The 13,686-nt window shown below is 34.8% G+C and overlaps 1 protein-coding gene across 4 annotated transcripts in view; it reads right to left on the bottom strand.

Annotated features, from left to right (window-relative positions):
- Nucleotides 1–13,686, bottom strand: part of NNT (nicotinamide nucleotide transhydrogenase) — an 85,518-nt gene that overhangs the window by 13,470 nt on the left and 58,362 nt on the right. For all 4 annotated transcript variants that reach the window (XM_039877090.1, XM_039877089.1, XM_039877088.1 and 1 more), the window contains exons 18-19: nucleotides 9,203–9,362; nucleotides 6,962–7,043 (exon numbers count right to left, since the gene is read on the bottom strand). In XM_039877090.1, the coding sequence (XP_039733024.1) occupies nucleotides 6,962–7,043; nucleotides 9,203–9,362 (242 nt within the window). The remainder of the gene's footprint in view (nucleotides 1–6,961; nucleotides 7,044–9,202; nucleotides 9,363–13,686) is intronic.

The raw sequence follows: 13,686 nt of genomic DNA, 5'->3' as shown, positions 1-13,686 counted from the left end.
CCTACTGTTCAGTCACAAAACAGGCTGGAAATTCCCCTGTAGATGCAATAAAGAGTCCCCTGTGGGGGTGACACGTTAAGGACCTTTGTATCTATGTCTGCATGTAGCAGTGCTCCATTCTGAGGAGGATCCATGGAGATAATGAAAAGATGTGTTACTACATTCACTATTTTTTTAATTTAATTGTACATTTCACCTGTGAAAAATATGACAGGATCTGAAAAGGCAAGTTTTTTTGGTTTATCACATTCTGATCAGAACTTCTGATTGACATCTACACTTATTAAAAGCACAAGAAAAAAGTTACTTTTTAAAAAAATAACTTCAGTGAATGTAGTTTAGAATAAAACCTTACAAAACATGAAGCAGGGTAAATGTGACACAAATTACCCTTGCTGATGAAAAGGCTGGGACCAGCCTATCCATCTGAAGGGAAACATGGTAATGAAGTAGAAAAAATCTTCCTGACAAGGCAGACGCTAGCCACAAAAACTGGTTAATGAGAAAGGCTGTGGAATTGACTTTCTGGCAAAGCATCTTAGCAAAAGGATAGTCACCCAGCTTTCTAAAATTGTGAAACTCCTTCTAAGAAGCAGTGGTTCAGATGAACTCACACATACAAGTCTAAATGAAAAAAAAAAATGTTCATTTAATTTCCTAGAACTGTCCAACAGCCAGGATTTGAGAACATTATGTACCTTTCTTTCTTTTTTTTGAAGGCAAATGAGGGCTGATCTGCTTAGTCTGATCTGAAATCTGGTGTTCATGGCCTGCCTTTCTTCAGGAAGAAAATTATGAACACTAAAGAGCTTATAAAAATGTCTCAGGGGCACAATTTTTCTAATACAGAATAATAGAACCTGTTCTATGTGGATGAGAAAATGTTTGACAAAAGGCAATGGTTACATTTTCCATGTGTATGCCGAGGCTACCCAAAGAATGAGAAGTCACTTAAAGAGGATCACATTAGGTGCAAACACTAACGAAGTCCTCTGCAGAACTACGTCACAGTGCTACCCTTTTCCTCTCTAAGGAGATTAAAGGTTGTGTCCAAATGTGGCTTTTCCATCACTGAACCAAATCTAGCTACCAAACCAGAATAGAAACTGTATGACTATTGACATAGTTTTTATTTCAAAATAACCAATAAGACTATGAAGAATGATATCAGAGAAGAAACTAAAATTCTAATTTGTCACTAATGGTCTGGAATATTATAACCTGGCATAAGACATAGATTTAGTAAAAATTACGCCTAATTTCATCTCCTGTCTGAATAACTTTAATGATGTTGTTGAATGGCTCTTGGGATGCAATGGCTAGTGAGAACCATAAAATGTAAATTATTAGCAAGATAATGAAGATTTTGAACATGAAATGAGAAGAGGGCTCTTATTTTATACTCTGCCATGTTTACATGAATCTTACTGAAGAAAACCAGCTCCGAGAGTTTATTATGACTAACTCTAAAACTAAGAACCAAAAATCACCCTGACGGTCAGAGGCAGTGGTTTCATCAGTTGTGAGAGTTTCTACGTCGGACCATTGGAATGCCTATGACAGGGTTTCCAAGGAATGAGTCCTAGAATAGTACATCTGGCAGAGGCTTTACAAAGCACCTAAATCATAGGCTTTTAACACCGTCTACTTTCCACCATGCCAACAAGCTATGGATGGTATAAAGCCGAAAGTAGCCTGGTCAACAGTCGACATCTGGGAGGAAGATGGCCACTTTCTAGGAGCGCAACAGATGCCTTTGGTCTGAGAGATTACTGCCAATTCTATACATAGGTCGAACATAGATGTCAGTGAATACACGTACTTTTTTTCAGTTTTCCTGTCTTTCACCAAAAATTTCATTCATTTGACCAAATAACTTTCATCACCATGTTTTCCAAGAAAGCAGGCTCAGTATAAAGTGCAAAGAAACACACCATATTCTTTCAGAAAATCAGAAGCACTGGTTAATTCATTACCAAATAGTGCCAATTGTAACTCTGCTATCGCTCTTCAATTATTTCAGCTAGTATCTGAATTGGAAACACAATGGAATTATAAATGTCTCACAATTCAGGATATCTTAAAACCTATTAACGAAACTCCCAGTGAATGTAAACTTCGCAGGGTCAGGAATTTTTATCTGTGTATTCACAGATGTGCTCTCAAGACCTAGAACAATGACTGGCACAAAGTACTATCTAATTATTTGTTCAATGAATGGTCATTAACATAAATAGTCATGTCTAAAAAAAAGCATTACAAAGATGTCATGAAGCTGCTAAATAATGGCTATTTCTACACCCAAATACTATAGTGGATCTTTTCTCTAGCCTAATTTCTATTCCTTTCAGAAGCATAAACCTTTATTGCTCTACAATACTTCTCTCTGCATCCCAAAACATAACAAATCCAAAAAGGCTGAACTCTGTTTATTTGAAGTATGTTTAATGCATAAAAAATAGAAAAATCCAATTAGATTGATAAAATATTCCATCTTCAAGTTATCTTCAAAGAATAGATTTTTTTAGCAAAAATAATATATATTTAAACCTAGTATAGCCATGTCATATAAGACCATAAAACACTATTAAACTGTAAAGACCTTTGGCAGCTAGATGTGCTTAGACAGGGGATGAAAAAATAATATTTATTTTTTAAAACCTGTAAAAAATTTCATGTTATTAATATAAGAAGTTTGAAATGTCCCATGGACAATTAACTACACTTCTACTTTACTTTCCTTCCCTACTTAGCATATTATCACATTAAATGGAAATCATTCATCGATTCCTTTGTTTATAGATTTGTTTTCTTTAAAACTCTAAGCTTTTCAGAATGGGAACTAGGCTTATGCAGCCCTGTATTCTCAGTACCTAGTAGTAAATTTCTATCAATAAATTATTAATAGAAAGATACAGTTGAATATTAGCATGAAAGCAATATATAATGTCAGTTAGTCGATCGAAGAAGTTGAAAGGTGGTTTCATAAATTCAAAAAACTTCTGTGATAATCCAAGCAATAATGCTTTATAAAAAAAATTTTTCCACCTCTAAGAAATATTCATTGGGAACACTATCTCTGCTTTATAATGAAAAGCCTATCATACCAATCCAAAGATTGGGAAAAATTGGAAAATTTTTACTTTGTATCATAAGATTTTTGCAACAAAATGCATTTAGAAATCATGCATAAATTAGGTAAGCTACAGAGGCATTATGGGCAACTGGGAAGCAACAAAATCCTGGCCAGTAAAGAAAGTCAGTGAACTTTCATGATGGGCTCTTGTCATGAAATGTCATGTGCTTCATTATATAACCTCAGCTCTCTGCGAGCATGTTATGACTATGGCCAAAGAAAAGCAAAACAGGAGTGTCTCTAAATCAATCATGGGCCATGAAGTCAGACAGACTGTATGACAGATGCAATTTTTCTTGGCACCACTTGGGCATAACTAATTGATGACAATCGTATGTCCACACTGGCACATTTCCACAAGGATGTGTGCGAATATATCACCACATCTGGATGCTAGGCATGCTGGGATCCTGAGGCTCAAGGATCTACCAAAACCAGAGGCCTAGCAGCTGTGCTCAATGAACACTGTGGGAGCTCCATAGAGTGATGAAAGAACTAAATTACCGCAAACTATAAATACAGATTTATTTCATTAAAAGACGAGGTAACTGCTGCAGCCATTTCTTGTTCAAATAGACATTTGTCTCTTCAAAAAAAAGGCAGCATCTATGTATATCCATATTCCTAACTTCATAAAGATATTTTGCATTTCTCCCATGAAAAGACGACAACACGCACAAAGCAAAACCAACAGTTTCTATAATTCTCTTTAAATAAAAAAATCTTCGCACAGAAGCAAGAAAGGAAAAATATGATAATCCACTGTCATCATGTTAGCAAGAATAGTTCTCTTCCATTTCATTCAAATGTGAGATTTACATAAATTATTACAAAGCCCATGTTGAAAATTCAATATACTATATTAAAAAAATCTAATATACTATTATATAATCTCATCTTTAATATCAAATATTTAGATCAATTTAAATGGCTAACTTTTCCTAACTCACAAATAGAAAAATCAGGCTGAACAATAATTTTATTCTGATCCTACATAATAAATTAATAAATTTATTATTATTAATAAGTTATTTGAACAATTATGTGAAAAGAATGAAAAGTTTTCGCACAAAAAACCTATGATCTAGTCACAAATCAGTTCAATAAAAAAATGAATTATAACTGAGAAACTATTCATATATATTTAATTAAATTATCTCCCCCAAATCTTAAGTCAAATAATTACTTTCCCCATGCAATGTCACAGAAATCATCATAAATTAACAGCAGTTTATATTATGTCCTCATGGATAAAATTCAAATTTTAATCAGATTGGAAACTGAAATTTCATTTGTCTTACATCCCTTTTCTGTTCAGATCATCTTTCTCCTACCCTTCTTATTCCTTTCCTTTCATGTCCTGCCTCCTGTCAAGCTGCCCAACACCCTTATGATGCTCTCCAACTTTGCATCCACCTAACACTGTTTTTCCAAGATGTCTGGTTAATGTAGGCTGATCAATGGGTAATAAGAGAGGTAGGTCAAATTAATCATTCCGTTCCCTAAGTATAACTAAGACATAAAAGCCATCTTTCTCTATTTTATTATGATTGTCATTCATCTCCTAAACATTATGTGGTGACAGAAGGCATTACTAATACATTTGATTTTTCACATGTGGATTGAATACAGAAAAACAATTTCTTTTTAGAAAAATCATAAAACATTCTTTAACACATCCTTTCCACTTATAGGTCTGCAAATACTTTGTGGCAAGGCTATGATTAAAAAGGAAACACAGTTTAATACCCTATAGGAAAATAGGAATGAGTTACCAAAACAAGACTGCTTATGTGAAAACTAAAAAAAATAAAGTCGATGACTTTTCTCATCTTCTATCTTCAATTCATCTAAGAGTATACTAAACGTGGGAACCACATACATCACAGAAATGCTGGTCTTACCACAAAATAGTATTTTAACTCTATTTGAAAACCACAATTTATAGATCACAGGAAGATAGAGATTGGGAGAAAGAGAGAGAGGAGGAAGGAAGGGAAAGGAAGGGAAGAAAGGACAAAAAAAACAAGAAAAGAGAAAATGCAGCTGACACTAAAACATTTTCGATAACCCGCCAATTTCATCTAAGTCTCTTTACCACTATTAAAAGCTGCAACAATCGAGCTGCAGAAAGGGATTCTGCATCCAGTTAGCATGATACTCTCTGACTAGTTCTAGGCACACTGTATGGCTTTTCTTATCACCTGCCCCCAGACGAAAAATGTAAGATTGGCACCTAAAAGGAATTTTTATTAACAGACACTAACAGTTTTGTCAACATACATTAACATTCTAGAGAATTAACTCATTTTACTTAATAACAGTTACCTTGTCTCTGTGACTTACGGTACCATATCAATGAAACTGCTAGTGAAACAGCTTCCCCCACAGAAGAGACAGCAGTGATCCTCCCTGGGGGGGACTGCAGACAGTCCCATCACAGATGCCCAGCAGCAGAGTTCCAGAATAGGGATCCAAAGGTGTGCAGGGCAGTGCCGCAAAATGCCGAAACGGTCATCACCTACTGGCCCCCATCTTTACCTGCCTCAAACCATCTATGCAAGGTCAGGAGGAATAATGCAGAAATGCAGAGTCCTCAACTTTGCCATTCTGCCTAATATCCTCCCAATAGCAGAGTCCAGTGCCCAAATGGCACGTGACAGGAACAGCTGCTGCTCGAACTCATATTTCAAAAAGTGTATGGTTTTAGAAAAAGAAAGTTTTTTCTTTTTCTAAAAGACTGTGGGAAGACTTTTCCCCTCTGAAAGTGTGAAAGCTAAATGAGTCAAACAGTAATCAGCCCACAGGTTCACCATTAGGTCTCACTCTTCAAAGACCTCTCATTTGAGATATTTTTCTTCAGTGTGAAAAACAAAAACCAAAAGATACGACTTGATGTGGTTCAAATGCTTTGCTTGACCTCCTTCCACAAATCAAACCACAGAGAATAGGACTTCTGTTTTTCCCCATTAATCAATGAGCCTATATTCTCTCTAAATATGAGCCCGTAATTAGGTTTGATGTTTTTAGAGACGGTGCAAACCAGGTAGTAAGACAAAGGCTAGAACGGGGTTTTCACAACTTAGTGTCTTTACCTAAGATTACATGTTTACAGCTCCACTTTAATAAATACTTATCAATGTCCAATCACTACACTATACACCTGAAACTAATATAATATTGAATGTCAACCATAATTGAAAGTTTTTTAATTTGTTAAAAATTCAAGCCTCGATCTAAGCCCATTAAGTGCTCGATAGCCACACAAGGTCAGTAGCCACCACACTGCAGATCTGCAGCGTTTCCATTTTCACGGAAAGTTCTACTGGACGATGTTGGTGTAGACTGTGAGCTGCTCAGCGCAGGCCTCACAAACAATATTCTGAGCCCATCTCCTCAATTCACACTCTATTCTCACCATTCAAAACAAATGGCAGAGAGACAAGTACTTCCAGGGATCATGTCTACAGCTCGTTCCTAGAGGAGGTGCTCTGAACATGCAGAGCACCAGAAACGGGGTGTGGCTGTTCAACAAGTTACAGTTATGTAAGAAGTGTTCTTACCACATAAAATAAGATTTTAAGTGGTAGAAAATTGGCCGAAATGCTAATAGTACTTGTCTCCAGGCAGTGAGACTAGGATTACTTTTTTCTTTGTCCTATTTGTGTGTTTTCTGATTTTATTCAATAAGCACAATATTTCTTTTTTAATTAATAGAAATTACATTTAAGATTAAAAAAAAATCATCTAAAAAAAAAAAAACCAGTCATCTGTTTTCCTTTTCCTTCCCACACGCACTGCAGGCCTCTCACAGGAAGCACTTACCTGACTTTTTTGCCCTGTTCGGAGAGCATCTTCACCAAATCGGCGATAGGGTATTGTGCTTTGGCAGCACAGAGACCATAGCCTACAAGGAACATTAAGAACACAGAAGAATGTGGTTTTTATTTTGAAATTTTATGAACTACAGTTTCTCTCCTGATCAAAACATTTTTATGCCAAAAAAAGGCAATCAGTAAACAGGACTAGAAATGAAATCAAATTTATAATATGGACTTTTTAAAATACTGGACTGTATTTCAAATTCTAAATCTAATGTTCCCTCCTCAGTCTTCTGCAGTGTCTGATACTGTTGGTTACCCCTCCCCACACACCACACCACACTCCACACCACACCACACACATGCCTGGGTTCTCTCCTTCTCCCCCACCTCTCCTTCTCCTTGTCTCTGTCTGTCTGTCTGTCTGTCTCTCTTTCTCTCTCTCTCTCTTTCTCTCATAACTGTTTTCAAACTGTCTTCACACTTGGCTTTGATTACAGTGCCGTCCCTGGGTTCCCCGCCTAATTTGTTACTACTCTTCCTTAAATAGATCTTCTCCTTTCGTTCTCCCCCTTAAATGACGAAGCTCCCCGGGGGCTTTAACGATGGCCCTCACACTCTCCTTGGAAAATCTCAGCCCACCCCATGGCTTCAACAACCAGCAGATGACTCCCGATCGGTTCCCATTCGGCCTGTCATTTGAGCTCCAGTATAGTACATCCATTGTCCCATCTCCACCTCAAACTTAATGTCTCCAAAAAATAACTTAAAAATCTTCCCCTCTGCCAAAATCAAAAAAAACAAAAACAAAACAAAAAAATCTCTCCATATTTCTGATATTACAGATAAGACCAAAAATTCATCTTCCTTCTCCTTTAACTCCTACAATTCTGTCCATTCTCCCTGTACACCGACTAGCACATATGTTCCCACTTTTCTACTCCCATTTTCCCATATACTAAGTCTCTCATCAAGCTATTCCCTGTGCCTTACCCCACCCTCAACACCATCCATCCTCCAAGGCCTAAAAAATCCTCACCTCCCGACAATCCTTCTTCGGTTCCCTGGGATAGAAAAATTGTCTACATAGTCCAACTTAGCCCTTATCATAACCCACCTTGCATTATTTATTGATCTGACTTCTTCACTAGCTGGAAAATGTCTCAAGGGGAAAGAGGGTGTCCTGTACATCTTTCTACCTTTACACTCCAACACCATATTTCTCAATAGGTAACACCAATGCCACTTTGGTTGGAATAATTCTTTATGCAGGAATGTCCAAGGCATTACGGCATAATAGTTTACCTGTTCCCACGCAATAGCTGACATTAGCAGTCCTGTCTTTGACACGACCAAACTCCCAAGCCCACAGGTTTCAAATGTCTCCAGAAAATGATATTGCCCCAGTTGAGAAGGCTTGCATCTGAACATTCAATTCTGCTAATGTTTGTTATTTATATCTAAATATATAACCAACCAACAAACTACCCACATGACAAATCAGCAGACCTTCTTTATAGAAAATTCCTATGACATAGCATGATAGAATTAAAATCTTAATCTGAAACCAATGTATTGCCTGTAATATCACAGCATCCTGTGATCACAGTGAAGAAGAACTGAACTAAACCTCAGAAAAGAAGGAAATTGAGGCCTGGAGATATTAAATGATTTGATCAATGTCGTGTTGACTGTTAGAAGCAAACTTAAGAACCACGATGAGATGCTATAATTCCCAGACCGAGCTTGTTCTACTGGGCCATGTGACTTCATCTTGGTAGAAACCACAAAATTCTCAATGATTTTTTAAATATTTCCTTTTGAAAAAAAAGAGATTAATGTTTACTAACATTTATTAAGCTAGTCTAAGAAGTGAGCTAGACACTTCCATTTACTATATTTAACTTAATCTTGACAATAGGCCCAAAAATTATCAATGAGAAATAAATGACCAAGGCTAAAGATGATTTAAACATTTATACAGAATCACAGAATGACATTGCTAGAACCACTACATCAATTTGTAGAATCTCTACATGAGCCCCAAAATATTAACCTAACTTGAAAATTCTCAACATTTTTCATTTAGTAATGATAGGATTGCTTCTAAGTTTCCATTACATTTTCAAAAATGAAAAAGCCCGAATTAGATTTTTTCCTATTATAAAAAACTGTTTTGATGTAATTAATCACAACAGGTATTATAGGTGGTTTGCATTTTGTTGTTTTGTTTTGTTTTGTTTACCTGGAGTAATAATAATGCTATTAGCTTCTCGAATCATGTCAATTGCATTGTCAAGGTTAATTTCTGTATGTGTGCCAGAAATTTCCATGGGTTTCCCACCAGCTGTTGAAGTGGTTCCATAGCCTCCAAGAATCACATTAGCCAGGGAGCGATTCATTGCCTGAAAAGCAAAATTATCAGCTGTGAGAGTTTAATCCGCCTTTTGAAAATGATATGACTTGTGTATATGATATTCAGAATCATTTTTAAAGGTTTATTTGAACATCTAAAACATTTTAACCAGATAAATTTGATCTAGTTTCTGAAAATTATTTCAAAAGTTTCAGTGAAAAGACATCTGGGAAACCCCATCTGGGAAACCAAATGAGCTAAACACTGATATATTTTCAGTAAAAGAGTAATTTTTTTAAGTATTTAATGGAAAGTTGCTAATAAACATTACGAAATTAATGAAAAATTAATTTCGCTTTACTGGCTTTACTGTCTGCATACTGACTGAGCAAGTTCTACATCCACATTCACGTATATTTCACAAGAGTAAAAGGGAACAACAGGAATAAGGGATTTTACAAGGTGACCCTACAGATCTCTCAGGTGGATTCTGCTACCAGCTGCAAGCTGTCAAGAGGCAACCTGGAGGAATTCAAAGCCCAGGTAGGGATTCATTTCATTTAGAACTCTGCTGCCCTCTGCTGTCAAGAAAAAAAGAAATGTGGAAATTGAGATCTATTTTCCAAATCAGCAACATGAAGAAACTATAATAGAAGTGACTGGATTCATTATTCAACTCACTCCTAAATATTTCACTTCCAAAAAGACAGATGAGTAAGTTTATACATTGTGTCACTAAATTTATACCTACCCTTTTAACTACAAAAATAATCTTGGGGGAAAAAAAACAATAGGAAAGCACTTCTCATTACAAGCTCATTTATAATCCCCAACGATGTACTATCCAAACACTACTGCTGAAATGTGATGATAACTCATCTGGTTTTGAAAACAATTCATTTGTAGACCTCTGGAGGTAAGGTGGTAAAAAAAAAGAAAAAAGAAAAAAGAAAAGCTAGACATTTTGAGTAATCAAATGCAGTAAGAATTCAAATCACTATACGTGATTGAAGCAGCCATTCTACATAATCAGAATTGAATTTATCACTTCAGAAAAAAATTCCAAAAAAATTATTAAACCTTATTTTAAGGGTTTTAATAAATGTGTTATTGATCCATTGTTTATATCATTTAAAAGCTATATAATTGTCAATTTATTACTTTTTTAAAAAAAGACAACACTTTATCATTAAAAAGCAAAAAGCCCCTGGAGATTTTCCATGCTAAGTGACACGTAAAGGAGAAAACATGACCACTCATCCAAAGACAGCCCAGCCTGCTACCACCTTAGGGGAGACATGTGCATATACTGCTGACGGGGGACAGAGGTAAAGGCAGGGAGGAGAAGGAATGGAGAAGATGAGCAGAGAGCCAAACTTGATCAAAGGCAGCATATCAAAAACCTAAGTTTCAAATGTGATGGACAAAATGTTGTCAGAATTTTTTAACCTGTTCTTTTGACCTAAGCTCACTGATCAGGTACAACACTCACATTTTACAGAGCCCAAAGTCTAGCAATCTTGTCTAAAATTATTATATATAAAATAAAACCCAAAATACCTTTATATATGTTATTAACAGATAAGACAGTCAGAGAAAAACTAAGTAATGCTTCTAATTAAGTTCATAGTCCAAATCTGACATGAAGTTTTAAATTCTCAACACAACATTCTCTACTTAAATCCAAGGTTTAACGAAAATCTAAATAGCCACCCTGAGACTTCCTAAACAGTCAACGTTTATTTAGATAAATACTTTCTAGTTTTGAATTACAGAATTCTGAAATTAAATTACCAAAAATGTTTCATAAAATTTTCACCCTTTAAAATAGATTCAAAGGACTATTTTAGACATTAAGATATTTCTGTTATAGATAACTCAAAAAAAGTTCAAACATAAAAAGTCGAACATGCAGGTTCCATCGCCTGCATCACACAATCCTGCAGAGGGACCAATGACATGATGTAGAGACAGATGTAGAGGATACAACCACTTTATTCTAACTCAACTTAAAAGGAACTATTTTTCCTATGAAACTGAATGAAAGAGAAGGAAAGAATTTCTAAGGACATTCAACTAATGTTTACCCACTTTTGATGGCATCTTAGGGAGAAAAAAAAAGGAACCACACAGTAGTTCAACAATCAAAGTCAACTTGTTAAACACATATCCATAATTATATCACTATTAAACTAATTCCATGTGGTTTCTTAAAAACTAAATTATTTTTCATCTCTGAATTTACCATTGCAACATCATATTTTCAACAAATGTTTAGGGGTTATGGCCTTGTTTTGTTTTTTGGTTTTTGGGTTTTTTTTTTTTTTTCTGGATTGCTTAAGTGATTAATGAACTATCCTGTGACCAATGATCCACAGATTGAAGAGTTCCCAGCTTCCAAGACAAAGTATTTGCAACACTGTCCAAGCCTGTTCCTTTTAAGTTATTAAGCACTATAATGAAAATTGTATGCTACATTAAAGAGATCCTTAATTCACATAATTCTAAGCAAAATGTAAGAAAAAATCTGAAAACAAAGGAAAGGTCATAAAATAGACAAAACCAAAGTGACGATAACATATATACCATTTATGTTATATATGTCTTTTTTCAGTGCTTTATAGGTGCTAATTAATTGGTGGCAAACGAAAAAAAATTGGTTTGGCTTTGATCCATTTTGTTCTGTTCTATTTTCATTTGGAAACAAGTGGCAAAGTGCAAAAAATCAAAAACTTTGGTCTGAAAACGCTGTTCCATTTTTGTAAACCCTCTATTTCCCAGGCAATCTGGACACTATCTCAAGTAAATGGACTATAAAATTATAAAGAGTTTAATGTCTAATGACATCTGGATATAAAGCAAATCATTTATTGGAGCTGGTTATTTGGACACTGGTGACATTTTTCAGTTTTTATAATATCGGGTGTTGTGTGACCACATTAAGCTCAGAGAACATCCAAAAGTATTTTTTGTCGGAAAAATTTTAATTTTAGGGATTTCTAATTAGCCAGTTGGGATACATTCTATTCCCTCCTACATAACAAAACCACTCTGTTCTTTTTGGGACTTACCATGTTTCCTTTAATAAATAATAAAATAGTAAAGGTAAACATACCAGTAATATTAATGAAATTGATATTTGTAGTATATCTGCTACTATAACCCATCCAGAGGATTCCAAAATATGAAGTGAGCTAACAAATAGAATATTCATGTAATGTTCATTCAAAAATTATTATATTAATTTGAATGTGTTAGGTCCTAAGTCAGTTTCCATAAACACAAAAGCAAATAATGAATGGCATATTAAAATAGCTTCCTTATAAAATGAGAGTAATAATACTCACCTCCAGAATTATTGTGGGGATTAAATGAGCTAATATTTGTAAAGTATCCAGTTTTATGATAGCAGTATTGTAGTACGCTGAATTACAAGTAGCTATTTCATCTTTATTAGTATTATGAACTTTTCTGAGCTGCTAAGCACCAGCCATGAAGAAACAATTTCTTATAATAAACAAGCACAGGCTAAGAATCAATGAAGATTAATGTGAAAAGTCAGAAATCGGGAAAATATAGAAGGAATGAAAATTTCTATCTTCAAAAGTGAAAAATATGGCAGGCTTGTTTTCTTGTTGTCTTATTTGTTTTGCAATAAGACATAGGAGTACAGAGTTTGCAGTAAAACAAGCACTACATATATTACTCACTGCTGAGAGCTTTGACTAGAGAATCCTCCGTGGAGATCAGTTTATCAATATCAATAGCCAATAGAAAGATCTTATACCCTTTGACCAAGTTAATTGTACTTATAAAAATCTGATCTAAGGAAATAATCTAAGATGCACAAGGAGAATGTACTGCAGGAAAAAAGAAAGTTTAAAACAACTAATAATATAGACTTGGATAAATAAACTATGGTATAGCTACAATTTAATATAATGGCATCTAAAAATTATTAGAAAACAGAAAATTGTTAGAAAATTAAACAACACAGAATGTAATGAAAAGACTTGAATTAGACTATTAAATGTTAACAATTTAAGTAGGAATGAAATTACAAATAATTTTATTTTCTTATTCATCCTTTTCTATTTTCTTCCGAATTTTCCACACTAAACATCTTTCATTTGTAATTGAATAATTTTTAAAATAAAGCTTCGACTGTCCTTGAACCTAAATTAATACAATTTGCTATTACAAACAGAGTATCTGTCTGACCTGGTGTATACCTATGGTCACAGACAGCTGTAAGAATACCTTGTTAGCCTTATACACAGTATAGAAACAAAAAATATCTGTGGTATGCTGATGGCAAATGGCATTCCTGAGGCAGTGGAAATATAAAGAAAAGAAACGGAAGAACTAAAGAA

Source organism: Pteropus medius, unplaced genomic scaffold, assembly GCF_902729225.1.
Source record: "Pteropus medius unplaced genomic scaffold, Ma_sr-lr_union100, whole genome shotgun sequence".
NCBI lineage: Eukaryota > Metazoa > Chordata > Mammalia > Chiroptera > Pteropodidae > Pteropus > Pteropus medius.
This window is presented reverse-complemented; position numbering and strand designations above follow the sequence as displayed.